The 25,983-nt window shown below is 46.2% G+C and overlaps 1 protein-coding gene across 3 annotated transcripts; it reads left to right on the forward strand.

Moving 5' to 3' along the window:
* Positions 1–182: 182 nt before the first annotated feature.
* ELMOD3 (ELMO domain containing 3) lies at positions 183–24,641 on the forward strand. 3 transcript variants are annotated; one of them, XM_054577640.1, is made up of 13 exons: positions 183–767; positions 1,030–1,095; positions 4,379–4,664; positions 5,564–5,641; positions 6,135–6,204; positions 9,293–9,361; positions 10,309–10,400; positions 11,645–11,879; positions 11,993–12,115; positions 14,726–14,856; positions 22,796–22,872; positions 23,167–23,294; positions 23,724–24,641. In XM_054577640.1, exons 3-13 carry the CDS (start codon positions 4,614–4,616, stop codon positions 23,924–23,926), a joined length of 1,257 nt encoding a protein of 418 aa, XP_054433615.1. In that variant the 5' UTR covers positions 183–767; positions 1,030–1,095; positions 4,379–4,613; the 3' UTR covers positions 23,927–24,641. The 3 variants fall into 3 exon arrangements, with proteins under 3 accessions (XP_054433615.1, XP_054433616.1, XP_054433617.1); XM_054577641.1 differs by having other exon boundaries at positions 184–767; positions 11,645–11,768; XM_054577642.1 differs by lacking the exons at positions 10,309–10,400; positions 11,645–11,879 and having other exon boundaries at positions 184–767.
* Positions 24,642–25,983: the final 1,342 nt, after the last annotated feature.

Consider the following 25,983-nt stretch of genomic DNA (forward strand, 5'->3'; position numbering starts at 1 on the left):
AGCTGGGAGGCGGAGGTAGCTGTGCCCATTATGCAATCCCAGCCTTTTTGGCCAGAAGCCCCGACTCCAGCGGACTTTGACCCTCCTGGCACTCCGTAGTTCCTTGGCAGCAACACTGTTCTCAGCGGGCCCGCTGAGCTTCGGCCCGAGCTGCGTCGGCGAAGACCGGTGCGCATGCGCCAAAGACGCTTGGCTGGGCGGCGAGACCGCAGAGGGAAAGCTCTGAGAGGTGTAGGGACACGTCGGGCGAGCTCCGAGGTCGTTAAGGAGGGGGAATGTGGGGTGCAAATAATGGCCTTGGGGCGGGGAAAGGCTGAGAGTTGCAGGACTGAGAGAGAACCCCGACTGGAAGGCCGGAAACCTGGGTCTGGTTCGCGCTCGGCCGTGGACTCGCTGAGCGACCTGAGGCAAGTCGCTTTGCTCAATTTTTCCCCACCGTATCGAGAGAACTTGTCCATCCGAACCTCCCTCACATCCCTGACTGGCTGGCTGTCTTGTTGGATGAAGATCTCTCGAGATCTGCGCGTAGCAGCCAACGAGCCCCTGTCCTCGTAGTCCCCACAATCGACCGATAGCGTGGGCCGCGGCTCCTCCCTCCCAGAATGGCGTTGCCTGCGGCGGGGGCTTGCAGGCGTCTCCAGGCCTCTGGCTGGGTCCCCGTGGCACCTCCCCTGCGTGGGGGCCGTGAGGGGATGGGAGCCGTCCAGCAACAAGCCTGATGAAGGGATCAGAGAACTGCCATACCTATGTGCGCATTTGTATTTAAGGTATGGATCCAGTTTCTAAATTAAATATCTATTCAGAGAGTTAAAGCTGCAGCAGGCAGTCAGAAAATCATATTCGCAGTGAAGTCCCTTACCTAAAGTAAATGCATCATAAATATTTCATTTAAAAAGGGTCGATCTTCATAGAAAGGTCATTTCCTCATGTCCCGCTCAGCGAAACTTGCCAAATATTGGTGGGAGTGACTTAGAAACTTCACGGACTTGCTCGGTTGACAGTGTTGGCTATTTTCTTTCTCTGATACAGATAGTAACTGTCCAGACACTATTGAAGACGCCAGCAGTGCTCCCGCCAGAACAGAGGTTCTAGCAGGTGTGTAAAGCTGCTCATGCTTATACCCTGCCCGCTTCATTTCATGCACAGCAAGAGAAGGGCCTTCCTGAAATTGCTGTTCCCATACCTGCCTGTCACCTTCCCCCAGTTGTCTTATGTATGAATGTTTTGTCATATGCTGTCATGGAGGTCAGGAAGGAGGGGGAAAAGAGAAGCAGATGCTGAAGCCCCAGAGGACATAATGAGAGAGAGCTGGTTCCTTAGGTGCCATGAGTAAGGGGCACTGCGCTCCCTTCTGAATTACAGTGAGCCAGATGCTCAGCCCAAGAGGCAGAAGGTATTCCTGCTCTTGGTTTTAGGAATCACTGTGTCCTCCCCCAGCAGATTCCTATTTGTTATTGGCAGCCAGTTCTTGGGGAATCCAGATCATATTCCCAACAGTAGAGGGCTGACCTCGTACAGATAACATCCTCCTTCCTTAGTCACCTTAGTCTGTGAAATATGGCTACCATTACGTGGGGGCCATCTGTCCATCGTGATCTGGCTTTTTGTTGTGATGCGTCCATAAGTCCAGTTCCCCTATGATGGCATATGGGTCCTCTTCCTCAGGTTCACATGGAATGCAAGACTGAGTTAGCCAAACTGGCCAAGCAGCTGTAACATGTACAATATTGGTAACAACTGAAGAAAGCTAGGCATTGTGTTGCATTTTTGAGTTTCTACCATCATAGGAACCAGATCTAGTACTATAAGCCCCTGGACCCAAGCCTGAGCACCTCACTAACACCACCCCTCAGGTATCACCCATCAGCCTCACCCCTTGATAAGCTACCCCAGGTCTCATTAACTTCATTGTCAGAAATAGAATCCCACCACTTACAGTGGTGTGGCTACCTTCTGGATATCAAATATCCGGAGCTCAGACTCCTGCAGAGTCCCCTTCTTTCCATCCAGTGGCATGGATAGTAAGAGGGAGGCATTTGGCTAAAGCAGCTTATTTATTCAGAATAAACTTACAGCTGCTTAAAGATTTTTTTTTTAACTTTTAGGTTTATAAGCATCATTTCTTTTTAAAAATATATTTTATTGATTATGCTATTATAGCTGTCCCAATTTTTCCCCCTTTGCCTCTCTCTACCCAGCACCCCCGTTCTCCCTGGCAGTCCACCCCCCACCCCCCACTTAGTTCATGTCCATGGGTCATGCATATATGTCTTTGGCTTCTACATTTCTATGCTGTTTTTAACATCCCCCTGCCTATTCTGTACCTACCAAGTTGTACTTCTTAATCCCAGTACCTTTTCCCCCATTCTCCTCCTTCTTCCTCCCAACTGGTAACCGTCCAAATGATCCATATCTTTGAGTCTGTTTCTATTCTACTTTTTGCTTAGTTTGTCTTTTTAGATTCAGTTGTTGATAGTTGTGAATTTTTTGCTGTTTTAATGTTCATAGTTTTGATCCTCTTCTTTTTCTTAAATAAGGTCCCTTTAACCTTTCATATAATAATGGCTTGGTGAAGATGAACACCTTTTAGCTTTACCTTGTCTGGGAAGCACTTTATCTGCCCTTTGATTCTAAATGATACCTTTGCTGGATAGAGTAATCTAGGTTGTAGGTCCATGCTTTTCATCACTTTGAACACTTCTAGCCAGTCCCTTCTTGCCTGCAAGGTTTCTTTTGAGAAATCAGCTGACTGTCTTATGGGAACTCATTTGTAAGTAACTCTCTGCCTTTCTTTTGCAGCTTTTAAGATTCTCTGTTTTTCTTGTCAAACTTGCCTGGGGGTGTTTGTTCAAAGCTTGTATTTAATAAATGAACACCTAACTTACAAAAAAAAAAAAAAAGATTGTCTGTTTATCTTTAACCATTGGCATTTTAATTATGTGTCTTGGTGTGGTCCTCTTTGCATCCATCTTATCTGAGACTCTCTGTGCTTTCTGGATGTATATGTCTATTTCCTTCACCAAATTAGGGAAGTTTTCTTTCACTATTTTTTCAAATAAGTTTTCAATTTCTTTCTTTTTCTCTTCTCCTTCCAGCACCCCTATGATTCAAATGTTGGTAGATTTGAAGTTGTCCCAGAGGCTCTTTACCCTATCCTCGTTTTTTTAAATTCTTTTTTCTTCTTCCTGTTCTGATCGAATGTTGTTTTCTTCCTTATGTTCCAAATCATTCATTTGATTCTCAGCTTCATCCACTCCACTGTTGATTCCCTGTAAATTTTTCTTTATTTCACTTAGTGTAACCCTTCATTTCTGCCTGGGTCTTTTTTTGGCTGTTGATGTACCCAATGAGTCCCTTAAACATCTTAATAACTAGTGTTTTGAACTCTGCATCCGATAGGTTATCTGTCTCCATTTTGTTAGTTCCTTTTCTGGAGTTTTGTTCTGTTCTTTCATTTGGGCAGTATTTCCTGTTTCCTCATTTTGGCAGCCTCCCTGTGTTTGTTTCTATGTGTTAGATAGAGCTGCTTTGATCCCCTGACTTAGTAACATGGCCTAATGTGGAAAAGTATACAGTAAGTTGAATGGGGCAGAGCCTTAGGTAATCGCCAGGGTGGGACAACCTATGTGAACCAAGTTGATGGAGTCTTAGATATGGTGCCCCCGCTCTGTGTCTCTATGTTGGGGAGGGCTCGGAAAAGGAACAATGGCTGCTGCCTGACCTCTGAAGTTTTGTCCAGGAGGAAGCTGTCCTCCAGCATTTGTCCTGATGCCAGACACTTTAATTTCTCCCCGTGAGCCACTTGTGCCTTTCAGGCTGCCACCCCAGTGCTAGAGCCCGAAGGAAGTGAGTTTGAGTAAATCCTGTGTTCATTGCGGGCCCTTTAAGAGGAGATGCCTGGGAATCCCACAGTTTCTTCTGCTGCCCCGACCCCCACTGGTTTTTATAGCCAGAAGTTATGGGGACTTATCTTTCTAGCACTGGAACCCTGGGCTGGGTGGTCTGGTGTGGGGCTGGGATCCCTCGCTTCCAAGATATCCCTCCTGATTTTTATCCACCACATGTGGCTGCAGGACCAGCCTGTTCAACGTCTCTGCATCTCTGCATCTCCATCCCTCCTACCCCTCTGAGTGAATGTGACTTCTTTAATTCCTTGGTTGTTGGACTTCTATACAGCTCGATTTTCTGATGGTTTTGGGTGATAGTTTGTAATTTAGTTGTTATTTTTGCTGTGGTTGTGCAAAGAGGTGACTGTGTTTACCTACGCCTCCAATCTTACTGGAAGTTGCTTAAAGATTTTTAAAGTCAGTTTTTCTCACAGAGGCATAACTGAATGATGAAACCAGTTTTCTTTTTATTTATTTATTTATTTTTACAGGGCCAAGGCCTCAAAGACCTCAGGGACTTCTTTCAGTACTCACAGAAACCTCCTGCACCCTGGTGATGACACATAGGGACTGTTTTCTTGCTCTATGTCTGAATGACTGCCAAGAAGGAAGGCAAAGGTAGAACAGTTGGATCTCTGGCTCTCCCCATAGCTTCTAATCTCAGATCTTATTAAACTCCTTTCTGCACCCAAGGACAAAGCTCACTCGAACAAATGATTTTGAGTCATGAATGAAAAATCTTGCTCTTTCCATAATGAGAAAGAATTAAGTGGACAGGTAAGGAAGCACTTCTCTTTGGGGAAAAAAAACGGTGTCAGTTTGGGATATATCATTCATAATAATAAGAGCATATATCAAGAGAACGTGGAGCTTTGATTCATTAGTGGACATTTATATTTTTTTATCATTTTGCTATTATAAACAATGCCGTGAATGACACTGTAAACATTTCATTTTGCACATGAATAATATATCTGTTAGATGAATCCTAGAATGCAACTGCAGGCCCAAAATGTACAAAACATGATTTTGTCATGTATTATCAAGCTATAGAGGTGATACTAATTTGTTCTCCAGTGTTTGATCTTTGATACTATGCTAAATGAAAAATACTAAGAGTAGTTTTATTTGACATTTTTCTTATCATGAATAAGGTTGAACATCTTTTCATGTTTAAGAACTATTTGTATTTCCTATTGTGTGAACTGCCCATATCTATATCTGTTTTTCTACTGGTTTTTTTTTTTCCTTACTGGCTTGTAGGACTGGTTTTTAACATATTAAGTAAATTGGCCCTGTATCAGTGATATAAGTTGCAAAAAGCTGGTCAGGTGATTTTTTTTCAAGCTCTAATAGGGGACAGGTTTGGCTGAACAGAAAGGCCAAAAGTGAGGGAACTGTCTCTCTGAACTTCATTTACTCAGAGCCCTGAGACCTTTAACAGAGCCAAGCAATCTATATATCTATATAAGAATTTTGAGATAACATTAACTCAGCTTTTTGCAATTTTTATACCTAGATTAAATAGCTTTCCCTTATAGTATTCCTTGTAGTTAATGTCTTTGGAGTTTATCAATTTGTGTGTGTGCGCGGTGCTGGGAAAAGGTGTGACATTTAAGCTATTGTCTTTGGGGACTGACATGCACCCAGGAGACCGACTCTGGTTTGTCTTTCAGGTTGAAAGTGTGTCTGCTGGGTACTCTCCACCATATGACGAGGACAACAGTGCTCTTCTGGCTTTCAGAGAAACTCCTGTACATATTGCCCACATCGTAGTACCTCCTGCCAATACAAGTTTTTGTTGCATGCTGCTGTGTGGTTCCAGAAACACATAACACAGGATGGCATAGACCCTTCCCTCCAAGAGCTCACACCCAGGGGAAGGCATGTGGGCACAAACAAGCAAAACAAGCTCTGTCTAATAAGATTATTGCTCTAGTGAAATAGAATATGAAGAGCAGTGGGAATAGCAAAGGGATACCACAGTGGCAGCTGAGTTGTGTGAATTTTTGTTTGTTTACTATTCATGGGAGGCATATACTTATCCCGACATCACCCAACTTCTACATTATAGTTGGAGTTTTTCAGGTGCCTCTCTTTAAGATTGGCTTTAATCAACCCATCAGGGTTGACTAGATCCTTCTGGCCTCCAGTTTCAAGGACATTCAGTACGGTGGGTGGAATGTGTTTGTGTGGATGGGGAGGACATCAATTCTACCTTCATACTAAAGATCACTGCCCCTACAGATCTCACAGCTGAAGAACCACAGCATCCTTCGGGCCCTGACAGCAGAAGCTTATGGATGGGCGCCAGATGGTAAGGTCTTTTTCGGGGCCCTTGGAGCCAGGGTGGGTCCCAAGAGCTTCCCATGGATCTGCTTTTCATCATTTGAATTTCTCTCACTACTTGTCCTATGGAATTTTGCAGATTTATCATTATTCAAGGAAAATTAGAATCAACACTGGAGGTCAAAAGATCTGAGTTTTAATCTAGCTCCACTAGCCCTGCTAGTGACTTACTACTGTGTACTTTTGGGCAAATCATGTAATTTCTGTGCCCATGGTAGAAATTTTAATACCTCTTTTATCCTTAAAAGGATACTATAATAATGAAATAAGATAGTGTATGCAAAAAGGCTTTGAAAAAGCATCCTATTTTATCTGCTTTACATGGTTCTTTCCTGTATTACTATATTTAAAGCTCATTGCACAGAAGGGCACAGTGACCAATTCCAAAGCACCAGTTCTGGAGTCAAATAGCTTTGATTTAAATATTTGTTGTCTCACCCACCAGCTACATGAGCTTAAGCAAGTTACATGACCTTTCTAACCCTCACTTTTATCATCTATAGAACAGGAATGTATCAGAGTAAGTATGATGGGGATTTGATAAGGATTTAATGAGGTAATGTAAAGTGCTTAGCACACAGAATGTAAATCACAGTGAGAGCTTGCAAACTGAAAATGTAATCTCCAAAATATGAGGCTTATTAAAAATACTCCAAGGTAGAAAAATTATTTGGAGTTTGATGAAATGTCTTTTAATAATATTTTTTGTTTTTACTGTGTTGTGACAAACCTGACATTTGTTAGAGATTTTTTACCTTAAATGCCAACATTTTTTTAAAGATGTTACTTATTTTTCTATTTTTTTAGAGAAAGGAAGGAAGGGAGAAAGGGAGAGAAACATCAATGTGTGGTTGCCTCTCACACGCCCCCTACTGGGGACCTGGCCTGCAATCCAGGCATGTGCCCTGACTGGGAATCAAACTGGTAACCCTTTGGTTTGCAGGTCGGCTGGTGAGCCACACCAGCTAGGGCTAAATGCCAAAATATTTTATATGTCAGTACAACTGGCATCATGTGACAGATATTTTTAATTGTATTAAACAATTATAATTTATTTTGAGATTGCTCTCAGCTCATTTAAAATAGTAGGCTGACTAAATCAGCAATGCTTTTTACTATATAAATAGAAGAGAGTGCAAATAAAGAGGCATTTGAAAAAGGAAAAAAGACAACCATACCTAAAGTGAGCTGCGTTTATTATCCCGAAGATTTCTGTGTTGCCTCTGTATTCTCCTATTACGGGGAAATTAGTATTCATATAAGCATCATCTTCAGATGAAGAAGGAGTCTGCCTGGTTCCAAAAGGGAAGGAAAGAGATACTCTTACATGGTTTGGATATTTGTCTCCAGTTTATAGGCACCAGATTGCAGTTTCTAGGTTGAGAAGTGGACTTTCTGTTGACTAATCTGCTGTCACAGCAAATTCCCATACCCTTGCTGGTGAGGTTTTTGCTCCTTGATCACAACCTTTGATCAAGTTGTTGGTAAGGGTGTGTGGTCAAAGACTGGTCAAGTTGCTTGTCAGGAGGATCTGAAGGGTAAAGAGTCAGTAAACCTGGGTGTGGGTGAGGGATGAAGGGTGAAGAGCCCCTCTTCAGCATCATAATGAGCATTCACTGCTACTGTTCCACTCTTCTTCAGCCACTTTGTCCCTCATTTTTATTTCCCAAGGGTCCAGAATGCTGGAACAAGTTTTGTTTGTCTGTCTGTCTGTTTTACCATCCATGGTCGAGTGTTCTGTATTCTGTTGAAGTTATCCAGCTTGAAAGCCCTGAGGCTCTGTGTCTGGTGCCCAGCCCAGAATTTGGGCCTAGCAAGATTGACTTTCCCAGAGGTCCAGACATTCAGGACCCTGGACTTATCTCATCTGTCCCCTCTATTCACTGCCCTGCTGGACCCAAGCCCACAACTGTGTCCATAACACTAGCTAATATGTATGGATCGCTTATCTTTGGGCCACATGGCCCCCTAAGATGTTGAAGAGTTACATCATCCTTACAGTAGTCCCATGAGTGATTATAGATGGTTAAGTAACCTGCCCACAGGAAAACAGCTAGTAAGTGGTGGAGATGAAAACATGCGCAAGCAATAGGCTCTAGAGTGTGCTTTTAGCAACCATCCTCTACTGTTTCCTAGAAACCCTGTCTTCCTCATTATCCACTAGTGTTTTGAGTTTTGGGTAGAATTTTATTTAATTTGCTAGTATACTTTCAAAACAGTTTTTTGTCGTGGGATGTCCTCAGCCAAGAGTTGAAGGCAGAGAGGAACAGCTCTAAACTGCTATTACCACTGAGGCTGGAGGGATTGCGATTTGGATATTTAACTGAAGCCTCCTCATCCTCTCCACTATTTGTTAATGTCCTCCCCAGCAAATGGGAAAAGCCAGGGACAGGACAGCCACTAACAATTTGGGCTAGAGAACGACACCTGTGCTTTGGAGATGAGGGCTGAGTAGTGGCTATAGAGAGCCTAGCCTGCTGCTTTTTGTCCCTCTGCTTTCCCCCTTTTATTGTGCTTTTATTCATTCACCACATGTTTGTTGAACATGTGTCATGTGTCAGACACTGTGCTAGGTTCTGGAGAACCCTGCCCTCATGGGGCTCCCGGTGCAGAGGGAAAGATGGTCACAACACTGGGACGAGGCATCCAGGTGAGGGCGATGATCAGAACTAAATGAAGGATGAGAAGCTACGCCCGAGGGGTTGGAACCTGGGGTGCTGACTCAGTAGAGGGAGGGCAGTCTGTGCCACGGCACTGAAGGTGGGAACTATAGAGAAACTTTGGGTAGTTCCTTGTGTCCCAGGGCAGAGCTAGAGAGGTACTGAGGGTCCTCATTGTGAAGGTGCCTAGATGCTATGCTGAGCAGTTGGCTTTTACCGTGAGAGTTAAAGGGCTTTGACCAGGTGGGACATTAGGCTTTTTCAAAGCTCATTCTGGCAGCCGTGTGAGGAGGGTACCTGAGGGCAACAAGGCCCAAGGCAGGCAGATAAGGCTGGGGGCTGAGGGTGATCCAGACTACCTAGATCTCAGAGGGTCTCCTTTTCTCACCGTTGCAGTTGTGAGCACAGAGGTGCTCAGAGCCCAAGGAGAATGGGAAGCCGTGGACAACGTCCAGCCAGAGACAGGTAATTGCAAGAATAAGCAGCCATCTTATAATAATAAGCAGACATGTAAAGGCGCCATCTCACATGTGAGGCTAATGTCTCTGTGACTCTGGGATTAGGAGACAGAATTCCTGGGTGGTCTTATTGTAGTTATGTGACATAGAATAAAACCTCCTTTTCAAATCCAAAGATGACATTCTAGAGGAAATGGGAATGAATGCCATGGGGAAAGGGCTCAGAGAAGACAGAGAAGACCTTAGTCAAGGTCTGCCTCTGCAGGGTGATGAGGTTAGCCGGGAGAGTAGAGGCAGGCACCGGGGCCCCTGCGTAAGGTCGAGCAGGTTGTCCACTGTGCAAGGAAGTCCCTGGAGTTGGGGACTGAAGCCATCTGCTGGAAGGCTCAAAGGGCTTGGTAAAAAACGGTCTTCCATCCCTCTCCGAAAGCTATAGGGAAGCAGAACTAGGACCCACATGTAGCCTGAGCTCCGCTTGAGCTCCTGGAGAGATGTTACTGTTAACTGGGAAGTTAATTCCCTGTGGACTGGAACAAAGGATGAAGAGGGAGTCATTCATATATAGGGTGTGAGAAGGTCCAGAATATAAATTAGGAAAGACCCCTAAGCAAACCTTTGGCATGTCCTTTTGTGGGTTCCTACTCTAGTCGGTGACTTGCCGCCTCACAGATGAATAAAAGTTCGGGAGCCCCAGAGGGAAAGATCTGTCCCTACTCACGGCATAGGTCGGCTTGTAAGCCTCTGAACAGCCCAGTCTGAAAGGGGGACTGGCCCAGCAGATGATGCCAGCCCCTTGAAAGAGGGTTAGTTGTACTAGTTTTGAGCATCTGATGATTACAGCTAGAAGTCAGTTCTGGGCTTAGAGGTGACAACTGACAGGCCTCAATAAATGTTGGCTGACAGAACTACAACTGATGTAAATGCTGGGGTGTCTTCCTCTTCCATTTGCCACAGGGCGCCAGGCCAACTCAAAGCAGCCTGGGCAGCTTATCTCCTTCAGTGAGGCCCTGCAGCATTTCCAGACTGCTGACCTCTCCTCCTTCAAGGTAGGACAGTAGGGAGGTTTGGGATCCCAAGCAAAGCACCTTCTTCCCAGGAGCGAGGTTTCTGTCCTACAAGGAAAGGACACTGGGCAAGCAAGATGGAAGCTTCCAGTTGAAGGCCCTATCTCACACACACACAAAGTCTTGGGCACAGGGTCATGGTTGCCAAAGACCCATGCTTCATGCAGAGCCCCGGTGGCCTTTCTGGTACTGTGCCCCAGAGCTTCTGTGACCCTGTCACACAGAGGTCCATGGTGCTGCTCCCTGCCCTTCCATCTTAGGGATGGGGAGGTCTGGAATCAAATGCTAGGTAATTCCTTGGGGGAGCAAGGCAGACTGTCTGGAGAGCTGAGTAATTTGTGGCTAATGTAAGAAAATCTTCCATTCCCTCAAGGTATCAGAAGCTGTCTGGGAATTTTAAAAAGTATGTGGGATTGAGAAAAGAAAGAATATTGAGAATAACAGCTGGCAAGCTTTCTGAGGCATCTTGAGTGACCAGTAGTAAATTTGGAGGAATATGGCTTCAGATCTTCTGCCTAGAACCTGGCCCAAGAGAGAGGCTGGAAAGACAGGAGTCAGGTTGCCAGAAGACACCCCAGTCAGTTTGTTCGAAGGCCGGGGGCAGTGGCCCTGAGCAATGAGAAGTCAGCATGACCTGGTTTAGGAAGTGCTGGCGGTAGTAGCAGCAGAGGCTCTAGCTACCCCTAAGAAGTATGTAGCTCCAAAAAGAGGTCTCCACTAAACTCCCATCCCCACCGGTTGTCTCATCCTGGAATTTGAGAGTACTGCTAGATTTTATAAATTACGTCCTTTGTGGGGGGAGAGAGAGAGACAGACAGACATCCTAGGGCTACATAGAAGGAGCCCTGCTGGGAAACCTGGTCCGGTGTTTGTGGACCACCTCGGGGAGTCCGCGCAGCCAGCCCTCTCTAGTCTCCTTGACAGTCAGTGGAATAGCTAGTTCTGGAAAAGCCTGAAGGATCAAGCGTAGACAACTGACTGATAAGGCCTATGCGTGGGGACCTCTCTTCCTGTTTACAAAGAACCTGGCAGCTGGGAGAGCCTGTGTCCAGAGATTACACAGATGCCTCACCCCTTCTGCCTGCCTTCCCTGGCCCAGAGACCAGCCACTTCATTAGGGGAACTACTTCCTTCTGCAAGAACGGTCTCTGTACTCAGCCTGATGATAAGTTCATCAAAGCAGGTGAACCCAGCATGCTGCCCATTACCTGCAACTTTCTCCCCAGAAAAGAATCCAGCCAACAATTCGAAGGACTGGGCTTGCTGCCCTTCGGCACTTCCTCTTCGGGCCTCCAAAGCTCCACCAGGGCCTCCGTGAAGAAAGGGACTTGGTCCTCACCATTGCTCAGTGTGAGTGCCCTGGTGAGGTCAGGCAGAGAGCACTGTTTGCCCACCCTGCTACTAAGCCTCACTCAAGGGTCTTGCATATTCCGTGTTGGCGTGGGGAGCAGGAACTGAGGGGTAAATATCGGGGAGAACAGGGTGTCTTGAGTACAGTCTGGATCTATCTTGAGAAGCACTCAGTCTTCCCTCAAGGGCAGTCTGACAGAGAGCATGGGTGTGTCTTGGGGCAGGTGGCCTGGATAGCCAAGACCCAGTGCATGGCCGAGTCCTCCAGACCATCTACAAGAAGCTGACGGGCTCCAAGTTTGACTGTGCCCTCCTCGGAGATCACTGGGAAGACCTGGGCTTTCAGGGTAAGAGAGAGGAATGGTTCACCTTCTTTTCCCGTACCCCTGATTCTAGGACTAGAGTGAGAGCCCAGGCAGGCCTCTTCCTGTCATGCCAGCTCCATGAGACGGGTTATTTGAGGGAAAGCATCCAGGAAGAGGGTAGAGCAAATGCAAAGGCCTTGACATGGAGCGTGCTAAACTCTGAGAAGTAGTGTGGCTGAAGTGGAGAAGAGAGTAACAGGAGAAAAGGTCACTGTGGCCTTGCAGAACATTGCAAAACACTTACTCTAAGTGAGCTGGAAACCATTGGACTGATAGGATTTAAAATCTAGTTTTTTAACTCTCTTCCGTGAATATGGATGAAAATTTTGTTTTTGAGTGAAACAAAATGACTTGGCTTTGGATTGTGCTACACTTTTTTCAAAATCATCAAATCATACTTGTATAGAATAGGAAAATATCTTAATTTAAAAAAAGAAAACTTGAGATATCCATAATTAATGGACAGTCTGTTGGAATGGATAGTCTATTGGTATTGACAACATGTTTTAAGTCCCTTTATCCTCCCTCATCTATAATTGTCTTGAATATTTCCTCTGTATACATTGAAAATCACATGAGTGTTTGATTTTTGTTTCAATCATTAAACATTTAAAAATCTCAAGAGGAGCAGAATCCGTTGTATTTACCCATGTATTTATTCTTTCCATTGTTCTTTCTTCCTATCTGATATTTCAAGATTCATTCTTTTATCATTTCCTTTCTGTTTCAAAAACATCCTTTAGCCATTTTCTTATGTAGGTCTACTGGCAGTAAATTCTCTTCATTTTCCTTCATCTGAGAATGACTTGATTGCCCCTTTATTCCTAAAGGGTAAATTCCCTGGATATAGAATTCCAGGTTGACAATTCTTGTTCAGCACTAGAAAAATGTGCTACTTCTTTCTGGTCTTAATGGTTTCTGATGAGAAAGTTGCTGTCATTTGAATGATTTCTCCCTGCCGGTTAAAGAGATGTTTTTCTCTCTTTCTGTTGTCAAGATTTTATTTTATTTTATTTTATTTTATTTTATTTTATTTTTATTCATTTTTTTAGTCTTTAGTTTGATTATGATGGGTCTTGGTGTGGATTTCTTTGGGCTTATTCCTTTTGGGGTTTGCTCAGCTTGTTGAATCTGTAGGTTTATGTCTTTTGCCATTATTACTTTGAAGACTTTTCAGCCCCACACTCGTGTGGGACTCCGATAACACAAATGCTGGGTCTTTGTTATTGTTGCAAAGATCCCACAGGCTCTGTTGTTTGTTTTTATTTTAATCTCTGTTATAGCTCATAGGTCTCCAAGACGCTGTTCATTTTCTTTTGTTTTTTTCTCTCTTTTGTTCAGAATGGGTAATTTATATTTTTCCATGTTCAAGGTCACTGATTCTTTCCTGTTACATATATTCTGCTGTTGAGCACATCCAGTGAGTTTTTAATTTTAATTATTTCTTTTAGTTCTAAAGTTTCTATTTGGTTCTTTATATCTGATATTTCTTTACTGAGACTCTATTTTTTTCATTTGTTTTCTAGGTGGGTTAGTAATTATTTATCAAAGGCATTTTTATGATAGCTGCCTTGGTAGTTTTCTGTTGTTGCTGCAACAAATTATCCCAAGTTCAGTAGCTTTAACAACACAGATTGATTAGTTCTGTAGTTCAGAAGTCTGACTCAGGTCTCACTGGAGTAATATCAGGATGGCAGCAGAGCTGCATCCTTCTGGGGAGCTTCAGGGAAGAAGCTGTTTCCTTGCCTTTTTCCCCTTCTAGAGGCTGCCTGCATTCCTGCTCCGGAGCATTTCTCTGAACCTGAATCCGTTCTCAGATCTTTGTGTTTCTGCCTCCCTCTTTCACTTTTTACATTGGGCCCACCCAGATAATCCAGGATACTTTTCTAAGCTGCTAATGGGCAACCTTAATTCTACCTGCAATCCTAATTGCCCCTTGCCCTGCAACATTACATATATATGTTCTGGAGCTTAGGACAGCGACGTCTTTGGAGGAGCCATCATTCATTCTGTCAACAGCAGTTGCTTTAAAATCCTTTTCACATAATTCAGACCTCTTTGTTCTCTCAGTGTTGCTATCTACTGATTGTCTTCATTCATCCAAATTGAGATTTTCCTAGTTCTTTGTGTAACAAGTGTCCTGGACATTTTGGATATTGTGTAATGACACTCCAGATCTTCTTTTAAAACTTCTGGTTTAGCAAGACTTCTCTGATCCTGAGCCAGTAGGGGAAGGGGCATGTCACCTCAGTACTGCCATGTGGGGGTGGAAACCCAGTCACCCCACTTGGCATCCACTAACACCACTGGCTAGAAGGGCAGGGGTGCCTCATTACTGTTCCCACGTAGCCTCCACTGACATCCACTTCACTTCCGTTGATTCCCCCAGAGGAATGGGGGGCTCCTCAGCACCGGGAAAGGATAAAAGCCTCACTTTTCTGACTGCCCCACTAAGGTTGTCTGGTTAGTCAGTCAGAGGAAGTCTAGACTCTCCGCTGGGCCTATAACTAAGTCATCGAAGCCCACGAGAACAGGAATTTCATTAAATATTGCTCCCCATCACCCTCAGTTCCCTTGTGGTTTCTGTTATAGGAGCAAATCCAGCCACAGACCTGAGAGGAGCAGGCTTCCTTGCCCTCCTGCATCTGCTATACCTGGTGATGGACTCAAAGACCTTGCTGATGGCCCAGGAGATTTTCCGCCTGTCTCGTCACCACATCCAGGTGGGGCTTTAGTGTGAAGCCAGCAGAGAGGGCTGGGGAGCTAAGACTTGGGCACAGGACTCTTCTGAGCAGCCAGCCGGGCCTCACAGGTAGATATCTCTTATTGCTGAGGGCTCTTGGGACAGCTGAGGCGAAGCGGGAATGGTCTTTCCCTGTCAGTGCTAGACTCTGAGCTCCACCACTCTTTGGCATGTGTCTCAAGCATCGCCTCGATTCCCAGAGGAAATCCCTGAGCCTGAAGGGGGAGAGTTGGCTTTTGTGTGCCCCAGAGAAGGTTTACCTCCAAGGGTCATGTGATACATGGACCTACAGGCCAGAAGTGGCTCCTGTAGGCCTAGGTCTCTGTCCCCACCTCCTCTCTGGGATTGGGTTTGATAGTTTTCACAGTGAGTAAAAGGTGGTAGTCCCTCCATTTTAAAAATGACCTGTTTCTTGCCATTCATCTATCCCAGATTTGTGGGACCTGGAATTCATTCACTAAATAAACACTTACTCAGCATCTCCTGTGCTAGTTATCGTTCTTCATGCCTGAGATACATCAGTGAGCAAAAGAGACAAAGATGCTTCTAGCAGAGAAAAGAGGACAGTAAGCGTAATACATACAGAAATCATAGGGTATGTTAGATGATAAGTGCTAAGGTAAAAAGCACGAGTGGGGTAAAGCTTGGAGAATGTGGGGAGGGGTTATAGTATTTCATGGCGTGGTCAAGGTGGCTTCCATGAGAGGGCAAGGCTTAAAACAAGCCTTGAAGAGGAGAGGATGTTAGCCAAGCTGCTTTCTGCGGGAAGAGCATTTATTCCACGCAGCGCGGGCAGCTACAGCACAGGGCCCGAGGAGAGAGTGTGCGCAGCCTGGGAAGGAGTCTCAGGGAAGTGCGCAGCAGTGGAAGGAGGATGGGGGGGGCAGTAGGAAAGGAGGCCATAGTGTAATAGGGACCAGATGGCGTAGCGCCTGGTCAGTATAAGGACTTTGGATTTTACTCTAAACAAAATAAGGGTTTTCAGCAGCCTGGATACATGATTCAACTTGAAATTTTTAAATGGATCCTACTCTGTCAGGTTGAGAATAGTCTAGGGCAGTGATTTTCAACCAGTGTGCCACAAGAAGTACACGGATGTACTGCAGGAATTTTTAAAACATGCTGTATCTGACTATTTAGTCAGGGGCACTGACCTCTTTTCCCTTAGGTTGTCAAATTTAAAAAATGGTAACAGTCAACACAACAATAGCCGTCGAGTGTGAATGAATCAAACGGTCAAACGATACTTTTTTGTTTTGGTGCCAAAAAATACATTTTTTTGGTGTGCCACAGAATTTTAGTAATTAGTTTATGTATGCCATGAGACGCAAAAGGTTGAAAATCACCATTCTAGGACGTAATAATCAAGTAAGAGATGATGGTGGTTTGGAGCAGAGTATCTTGTGAGGAGGTGGTGTAAAATGGTCATTTGCTAGGTATAGATTCTCCAGCGTACGGGCTTACGAGAGTAGAGCCAGCATAGTTTTCTGATGGATTGGATATGGGTGTAAAAAAAAGGGAGGAGTCGATGATGATTTTTAGTTTGAGCAACTGGAAAGACAGAGTGGCCATCAACTGTAATGGAAAGGTAAGAGCAAGTTGGAGGGTTCAGTTTGCCGTATAAATGTTAGATTCAGGTTTCGGCATTTTTGATAAGAACACCACAGACGCCACGTGCCCTTCTCCATGCCTCGCGTTAGGAGCACATGATGTCAACATGTCTTACTGCTGGGGAGGCTGACCTTGATTATGTGGATATATGGCATCTGCTGGGTCTCCACTGTGAAGTTACTGTTTCTCCCCCCTTTGTAATTAATAACTACATTGAGGAAGATAATTTGAGACTATGCCAATATCCTGTTTCTTCTCAAACTTTATTATAATGGTGATTTTCTGTTTCCTTCATTCCTCCTACATTTATTAATTCTGTAAGAATTAATAAAGTTTGTAAGAAGAATTGTTTGTGCTCCTCTATTATTCAGTTACTTTTTATATCAGTGTGGACTCATGGATATTTTTCTTATCCTTTGAGTTATAACTCAACATTATCATTCATTTTGTTGCTCAAATTGTTCCATCTTTGCCACGTTGAGCGTTCTTTCTGTGTGGCGCCTGTGCCCTTTCACCATGCCCTATCCTTTTCTGAGAACTTCTACTTTCTGGATGCCAAAAGATGATCTAGGTTTATCTTGTATTTGCCCTGAATAATTCCCAGCCCTGGGATCAGCCACTTCTCCAAGGAGCTCTTGTTCCTTTAATTGGAGGACGATGTTCAGAATCCAGGATCTGAGCGCCAGGAATTCTCACTGCTCTTAAGATCTTGCTGCTTCTAGGCCCTCTCAGTGGACAGCTTATTTTATGTGTGTGTCACAGGTTCACCACCGACTCTCATAGGAGAGGTCTCTGTAGCCTGTTGCAGAAACAGGAAGGCGGTGTGCTTTCATGCTGCCTGAGAGAGAGGAGCCCGCGAATATGTGGCTGAAGATCAGGCCTGCAGATTTAAATCAGATCGTTTTATCTTAGGAGGCGAGAGTTGGGCAGGCCTGAGTTGCAAAAAGTGTTGTTGACCATATTAATCCTTAAGTCTGAGGACCTCAGTTTTTTTCCCTTTGTAACATGAATGTAACTCCAACCCTGTAAAATTATTCCAAATTGAAGATAAGCTATGGAAAGTGCCAAGCACATTAGTCACTTAGTGAATGTTACTTATTAAACTAGCGTAATCTCCACAAGTAAAAATACATTTCTTACATCTTATGTATAATACATAAATATATCTTATGTTTTTTAAATCAATGAAATACATGAAATAAAGTTGCATGACACACAACTTTAGTAAGGTAGGACCTTTGAATCCAAAACTCCTTGACTATAAAACAAATAAGTATACAGTTCCTGCCACCTGGACATTTTAAAATTTATAATGTTTACTATATATCTCTATCGTTTGGGGAAAAACTACTCATTGAATCTTAAGGCTTCACATATGCCCGTGTATCGCAGGAGACACCGGCAGAGGCAGGAGTGGGACTTCATGAATACCTGGCCTTGAGGTACAGCGGGCCCCTAACGCCACGAACGCGGGCATATTCTGTGGCCCTCATGATTCCGGGAGCTCCCGTCCGGGTCAGGTCTGAGAACTCGACCAGTTAGCTTATGAAACAATGCGGCCTCTTGCACTGACACCGATCTGTCACAACAGACTCGCCGGGGTTGAGGAGTATCTTATCCATCACTGGTCTGGCCCTCGTTTAGAGGTAGGGAAATGGAGACTCCAAGAGGGAAAAATGGCTTGCCCACGGTCCCACAGCTAATGATTTCCTGTAAATCATCTCTGATCTCAGTTTCTCCCTTCTTGTGATATACGAAGAGTCCTATAAGGCCTTCCTGCAGAAATATGGAAGCCAGAGCAGAGGGTTATTCCCAACTCCGAATCCCTCATTTGTTTTCAAGGGCAGGCTTGAATGAGGTGAGGGTACCAACACTGCAAACACGGGAGGGGTGTTCCAGGCAGAGGGAACAGCAAGATGAGAGAGGAAGCACTGGGTACTTGTTCTTCACAGACCCAGGCTGACCACTTTAACCACGCTGTTCATCCCTTCGCTGACTGGCCTTTGTGGAATTTCCTGGGGATTTATATTTATTCCACAGTACTCTTGTATGCATGTCAGAAAATAGGAAGAAACAGTAGCTTAATAAATAAGAGGGCTGGTGTAGGTATCATTTAGCTGTGATTTGAGGCAAATCTCTGAACCTCTCTAGGCCTCAGGTTGTTGTTTAATGAACTAAGGGATTTGGCCTAAGTAATTCTAAGATCCTGTTCAGCCTTTTTTTTTTTTTTAATATATGATTCCTTTAACTATTAGAAATTCCAAGGTTTTAAAATAAAACTTGATCTCAGGAGCCTATGAATCTTACCCCTGCTTAAAAGACAGAAACAGATGGGTTCTGATACAAAGGAGCAGAGGAATTGTTAAAACTTTTCTTTATGGGAATATCTTTTTTTAAGATTTTTTAAATTTATTTTTAGACAGGGGAAGGGAGGGAGAAAGAGAGGGAGAGAAACATCAATGTGCAGTTGCCTCTTGTGTGCCCCCTACTGGGCCGGGCCCCTGGCCTGCAACCCAGGCATGTGCCCTGACTGGGAATCTGAACTGGCAACCCTTTGGTTCACAGGTTGGCACTCAGTCCTCTGAGCCACACCAGCCAGGGCATCTTTATGGGAATATCTTTAAGTACAAACAAAAACTTTATTCAAGTTTTCTATTTCTTCTTGAGCCAGTTATGGTAATTTTTTTCAAAAGGAATGTGCCTATTTTACTTAAGTTGTCGAATATATTAGCATAAAGTTGTTCACAATATTTTCTTAATATCCTTTTAAGGTCTTCAGGTTCTGCAGTGATATGCCCTTGTTCACTCCCAATACTGGTGATTTGTGTCCACTCTCTTCCTCACTCAGTCTAGCTTGTAGTTTATCAGTCTTAACAGATTTTTTTAAAATAAAATGTTTTTTGGTTTCAAAAAAAAAAAAGAGCCTATGAATCTTGAAAACACAGAGTTTTCTAGGAGGCAAGTATGAGAGCAGAGTAACAGCCGGCGGGGGACAGCCCTGCCAACAGCCAGTCCTGGTTCTCTCCAAAGGGGAGAGAGAAAAGTTTCAGTACCTGTGTGGTCCATCCTCCTAAAGGGGAATTGGCCCAAAACTAAAAATGCTGGGGGAATGGAGCCCAGAACCCCCATGAGTCCAGGCATTGTGGAAGTGCTTATCCCACGCTGTCCTGTGAAGGAGCGCTGCAGCAGACACTGAGAGATGGATGCAGGCATGCAAGGATGCGCCCTGTCGTACTCACACGCAGCGATGTGTATAGCCTTCCGTGCAATGTCCATCCATTTCATTGCATCAGCATGACAAGCCTACACAGAGGTAGGGCAGAGATGACCCTTGTAAATCTCCTTTTCACAGTGAAGGAGTGTGAGGACCAGAAAAGTAAAGTATTTCTGCACAAAGCTGGGTAGCTAGTAAGTGGTGAAGCTGGGCCTGGGACCCGCATCTCCTGACAGCTAGTGGGCAGGCTCCTTACAGCAGCAGTTCTCAGCCAGCAACACACTTCGGAGACGCCCGAGGGGTGCAGGTGCCCAGGACCCTTCCCTGTTCTCCCGAATCAGAAGCTCCAGGGACGGGGCCATGTCAGTGGCAGCCACCAAAGACGATTTGGTCTTCTTCTTCAGTATTTAAAGGTGTTTAAGTCCAAACATGAGGCATGAAGAGAAGTAAAATTTTATTTTATTTCTTTTTTAAGATTTTATTTACTTTTAGAGAGAAAGGAAGAGAAGGAGAGAAATATCGATGTGTGAGAGATACATCCATCCATTGCCTCTCAGACACCCTCAACTGGGGACAGGGCTGAAGCCGTAAAATTGTAAATGGAAACTCCAAAATGTCCAGGTCTGGTTTCTTCTGCTGTTAGTCAGTTCTCTAAACCCAGCCTCAGTGTAGTATTTTAGCTCAAAGGAACACTTTTCAGATCCAAGGGAACTGCTGAAGGAAAGGAGATACTTAAATCTGAATTCCAGTTTTTCACTGCTTTTTAATAAGTGGGCTTTAAATGAACACTAGGTTTAAATCTTCTGTTAATATGTTGCTACCATATTCTTGTTCCCATATTTATCTTTAGACCGAAACAAATCGAGGGAAGGGGCAATATTATGCAAGTATATAGGGTAATTAAATAGGCAAACCGTGAAGGTATAAATGCGTTGCTCCTGACCTCAGCCACACACATTGAGGCAAAAATAATAATTAGGAATGTTTGTTAGCAACTGCTTAGGCTGGAGCTATGAATATGTGATCTCAATTACTCCTTAGAGCAACTCTGTGAGGTAGGTTGTAGGATAATAGAGCAGGCAAACCATGAATAATAAAAGCTGTCTCGCCCTGGCCGGTGTGGCCCTGTGGACTGAGTGCCAGCCTGCGAACCCAAGGGTCGCCAGGGTGATTCCCCGCTGGAGCCAGGGCTGCGGGCCAGGTCTGCAGCAGGGGGTGTGTGAGAGGCCGCCACACATTGATGTTTCTCTCCCTCTCTTCCTTCCTTCCCCTTTCTCTAAAAATCAATAAATAAAATCTTTAAAAAATCATCTCATAGAATGTTTGTACTGATTAGTGTCTTGACTCCACCCAGTATGGCCGTGTCAGGGTGTCATGGTCCCTAGAAACCCTCAGGTTCTGATTCACTGGGGGGACTTGCAGCTATGATTTAGTAAAGCCAAAGCAAAATCAACAAAGGAGAGAAGTGCGTGGGGCAAAATCCTTGGGAAACCAGGTACAAGCTTTCCAAGAGTCCTCTCGCAGGGGACCCACACTGGGCACACTCTGTTCCTCCAGCATTGCATTGTGCAGTATGTGAAATGGTGCCAACCAGGGGAGCTCATTAGAAATTCAGCACCTAAGTTTTTCACTGGGGGCTGGTCATGCAAGCCCCATTGGACTAGTGCATAGCAGAATTCCAGAAGTGAAAGCAGGTGTTTAACACAAACCGTATTATTTGCACAAAGAATTTGGCACAGTGAGTCATCCTGAGGGAATGGTGGGAATATCTCAAAATGCAAATTCCCAGATGCTAGCCAGGGGCTAACCTCGTAAGCAGTCCTTTCTAAGGACAGAAATCTCAGGCCTGCTGTGTTAAAGTTTATTTCCTTTTTGATTTTGGGAGATAGGAAAGCTGAGTCTCATAGAGTTTGGGTGGTCTTCCTAAGGACACACAGCTAGTGGGTGGCAAGGTCAAGATCTGGGATCGAGGCGCCATGGAAGACCCTGAGAAAGATCTTTGTGGAGCCAAGAGATCCTCGCACAGTTCAGTCAGTGCTTTCTGACTGAAGCTTCTGCAGTAATGGGAATATTCTAGATCTGCACTGTCCGGTACAGCAACTAAGCACATGTAGCTATTGAGCACCTGAAATAGTGCTAGGATGACTAGCGATGCACTTTAAATTTTACATAATTTTCAATTAATTTAATTTAAATAGGCACATGTGGCTGCTTGCTACCATAGTGGGCAGCACAGTCCATCATAATGTAATGAGTTTTCGTCTCAGGGGAAGTAGATGGGATAAACAGACTTTGCCTCCTGCTCTAAACTAAGGAATGCACCCATCTGTGTCCCTCTCAGAGGATGTCCTCATCGGTGCGCAACAGTGGAAACTAACACATAATATGCAAAAAGCTTTTCATTTGCTTGGTAGTTTGTTATTAAACAGGAAGGAATTTGCTCCTCCAAAAATAAAACACTGAAGTGGCCCCCCACAGGGGATCCAGAGGCCCATCCTGGTGAAGCGCCCCAGCTGGACTCCATGCTGCCCCCTCCCGGGAGTTTGGCCTCACAGCCAGTTCTGAGGCCTCTGTGAGAGAGGGCATGTGCGAGCAAGTCATGGCTGACTTTCTACCTCCTTGCACCTTCTCTGACTCTGGATGAAGTTCTTATGAGCAAATAACCAGAAGCCCAGAGATGGGGGAAGTAATTTTAAGATCCTACATAGTAAGATACCTGGGCCTCACTCCTCTGGTATTCAGCCTAACCCCAGGGGGCGATGCGGTCCATGGGTGGCACACAGATAGGTCTGCTGGCCTAGGAGAGCTAATGGGTCGGGATATTGAAGAGGCAGGAGAACTCTCCCAGGAGCTATGCAAACCAGCTTTGCAGTGAATCAGCTCAGTTGGAATCCTGGTTCCACGGCCTTAAGAAAGATATTTAAGGTTTCTGAGCCTCAGTGTCTTCATCTGTAAGATGGGAAGATCATCGTGAAAATTAAGTGTAAGCACCCATAATATCACTGCTGCCTCTGGGCTATAGCTGTTGTAGAAGATGGGAAACACAGAAGGCAAGACCCAGGTTGCCACTGACCTGGTACCACTTCCATTCCAGCAATTCCCCTTCTGTTTGATGTCCGTGAATATCACCCGCATTGCAATCCAGGCCTTAAGGGAAGAGTGTCTCTCCAGGTGAGTCCCCACACTGCTCAACCCCCACCCCAGCTGATTCGTGGCCCAGCAGAGCCTGGTTCCCTCCCTCCTGCCTCCTCCTCCCCAGCTTTCTTCCTCACCTGCTGGCTCCTGGGGGCACTAGGTAAAGTCCCCGGGTACCCATGCCAGTCCCTCTGCCCATCTCTCCTCCCCACCCCTGACCTCAGATGGGAAGGCTGCCTGGGGAAGGGCTCCTGGGGAGAAGAGCATGGGACGGCGCCCAGGTGTCAGCTTTTGTCCCCTGCTGAGCAGATCACCTCCCTTGTCCTGCAGGGAGTGTAATCAGCAGCAGAAGGTGATCCCAGTAGTGAACAGCTTCTATGCCGCCACTTTCCTCCACCTCGCTCAGGTGTGGAAGACGCAGCAGAAGACCATCTCAGACTCAGGCTTTGTCCTCAAAGGTATGCTCTTTCTTCCGGGGAGACCTCGCTCCTGAACTGCTGGTGTCCGCCGGCTCAGGGACCCCAGGATAGTGGCTAGACTGGTTTTGGCTGCAGTTCCCTTCCAGCCTACCTTTTGGAGCCTGATAGTTCTCCTTTTTCTGCCGCCTTCCCCTCCGTTTCTGCCCTCATACCCACGGTGTTCACATTTTCTGAATCAGAACCCGGCTCCGACAGTGGACTGACTGTTCAAAGTTGCAGTTGTCCCTGTGGCTCATCTGGTTCCCTGATCTCCCGCTCTGGTGAGCTCCCCATCTTAGAAGTTAGAAGTCTCCTTCACCTTCTCTCCATAGGTCCTGGGCTGGGGGTGCTCCCTTGAGCTACGGGGCCTTGGACTGTGCCGTCCAAAACCCCCTCAAGCCTTCTGTTCCCCAATGTTCTCTGTACCAGACTTGGAAGTGTTAGCCAAGAAGAGCCCAAGGCGGTTGCTCAAGACCCTGGAGATCTACTTGGCCGGAGTATCAAAGGGACAGGCTTCCTTGTCGGGAGTGCAGAAGTGCCACCGGGCACAAGCCCCTCACTCCAAGGACCTCACTTTCATGGGCGTGTGCGACCTGCCCGCACCCTCCTCCGAAGGCGCATGGCCGAGCTGACCAACCTGGGGCTGACTGACAGAGAGACTTAAAGGCCGGGGCACAGGCAAACCATCCCAGGGACACCTCGGCTGGGCCTAGCCCCTTCCCCTCTCAGCATAAGGGATATAGGCGGCTCCCTGGCCTGGTTAGAGGAGCCAATGACCCTCGTCCTCGTGACATATCAGGGAGTTACACTTGACCCGCTCCCTACAGCTCTGCCTCCAGAACAAGAACTTTGCTGTAACCTTAGTTGGGCTACAGGTTACCAAGCTGGGTTCCAAGTCACCTTGAGAGTGAAAGGGTCCTGAGGTGGGAGCGCCCCATCTGGATGTTCCACGTACCCGCACATTGAAGGACATTCCTAAGTAGGGCTTTCAGGGCCCAGCTGGCTGTAAGACAGGATCATACGGTAGCTGGAATTTGAAGGGAGAAGGTAGCCGTGGCAGCAGCCAACAGGGGCAACATGAACCAGAGCAAGCTACCCAAGGCCGCAGCTGGGCTGGCTTTACTCTTCTCCATCCACCAGGCCAGTGTCAGGGTCCCCCTGGGGTTGCTGGCCTTGCATTTACCCCGCTGCCGGGCCCCTGTCTCTCCTCCCTGCTTTGTGTCTCCATTGCTGCCCATCCTAACCGCCTACCAGCTGGGCTTCCCCATGGGGGCTGCGCAGGTTCCACCAAAGACGGTTTTCTAGCCTGGTTGAAGGGAGGAGGAAATTCACACAGCAGTTATTGAATAAAAGAGTTGTTCTGGATTAACAGTTCCACACGTTTTTCTCCAAGAGCCTTGCGCCTTCCTGGGGCCCTGTCAGAGCCAGGCACCCCAGGGGGTCAGGGCACTGGGCATGGGCTCCAAGAGAGGGTGCTCTGCCCTGGCCAAACTTCCGCAGTTCACCCGGCGTCCACCCTGCACTTGCGGGTCTAGAGACTCTTGCACACTCTAGCTAGTGGGTGAGGTGGCCCTGGCTCTTGTTAAGATTGACTGGTATAAAGCAGCCACACTGGGGTTTTCCTGTTTGTTCCTGGGGAAGCTGGCTCTGTTGAGCCATTCACACAAGGGCCAGAGCAGGGGAGGGCATGGGCAGGTGAGAGCCCCACTACGCTGCTCTCCTCCCCCAAGCAGAGTCGCGGAAGACCACTCACTGTCTAGCCCCTGCAGGCCTCTCCAAGTCTGACCCTCAGGAGGGAGCACCCATCAGAGGCGGGGATGACACATGGCCACCCACGTGTGGGAGGGCACTTGTCACTGCTCTCAGTGGGATGCCTCAAGCGTGGGGCTGGTGACGGACCCTGCGGTTTGCCTGCGCCGCCTCTGCCAACATGAACTGATCCTTTGTCCGTCTCAGTTCCTCCAGCTCAGATGCTTAGCTGACCAGCAGAGCTGGCAGGGAGACGGGTGGGGTTGGAGCTCGGGGCGCAGCTCAGCCTCCGCTGTGGAGCATCAGGTTCAGGGGTTCCTTTCCGCAGATTCCTTCCGCTTGCTAATACCAGGAGGGCTAACTGTGCAGGCCTGACTGTGAATGCTCGCGGGCACAGCCAGGGCCCAGGCCAGGTGGGCCTCTAGCTGGAGGGAAGCCAGCCGCCTCCGCAGGTGCCCTTCCTTCCTGCATCCCTCCATATCATGCTCTCCAGACAGCAAGGCGTTCACCGCTTCACATCCTGAATGCTCGCAATAACACAGCCCAGGGATAAAGTTGCAGTTCTGTTGACTCTGGGGGAGGTGTGTATGAACCCTCTGAAAGTAGAAGCAAAATTCTTGATTTGCATTTTTTGGTGTGTGAAGGTCCGCCTAGGCCTTTCATGGGAAAATTAAAATGCTTCACAACCCTAAAAATGTCAGAACCACAGACTTGGTGCATCCCTTATTCCCCCTTTATAAGGTCATCCCTGGAGCTTCTGGTCAAAGCAGTGTTCTTTGGGGAGGTGGGGGGGATCTGCCTTGGCTGCTGTGGCTCAGTGGATTGAGTGCCAGCCTGCAAACTGAAAGGTCGCCGGTTCACTGCCCAGTCAGGGCACATGCCTGGGTTGCAGGCCAAGTCCCCAGTTGGGGCATGCAAGACACAACCGAATCTCTCACAC

This window comes from Pteronotus mesoamericanus, unplaced genomic scaffold (genome assembly GCF_021234165.1).
Source record: "Pteronotus mesoamericanus isolate MK-2021 breed Mesoamerican mustached bat unplaced genomic scaffold, CSHL_Meso_final contig_44, whole genome shotgun sequence".
NCBI lineage: Eukaryota > Metazoa > Chordata > Mammalia > Chiroptera > Mormoopidae > Pteronotus > Pteronotus mesoamericanus.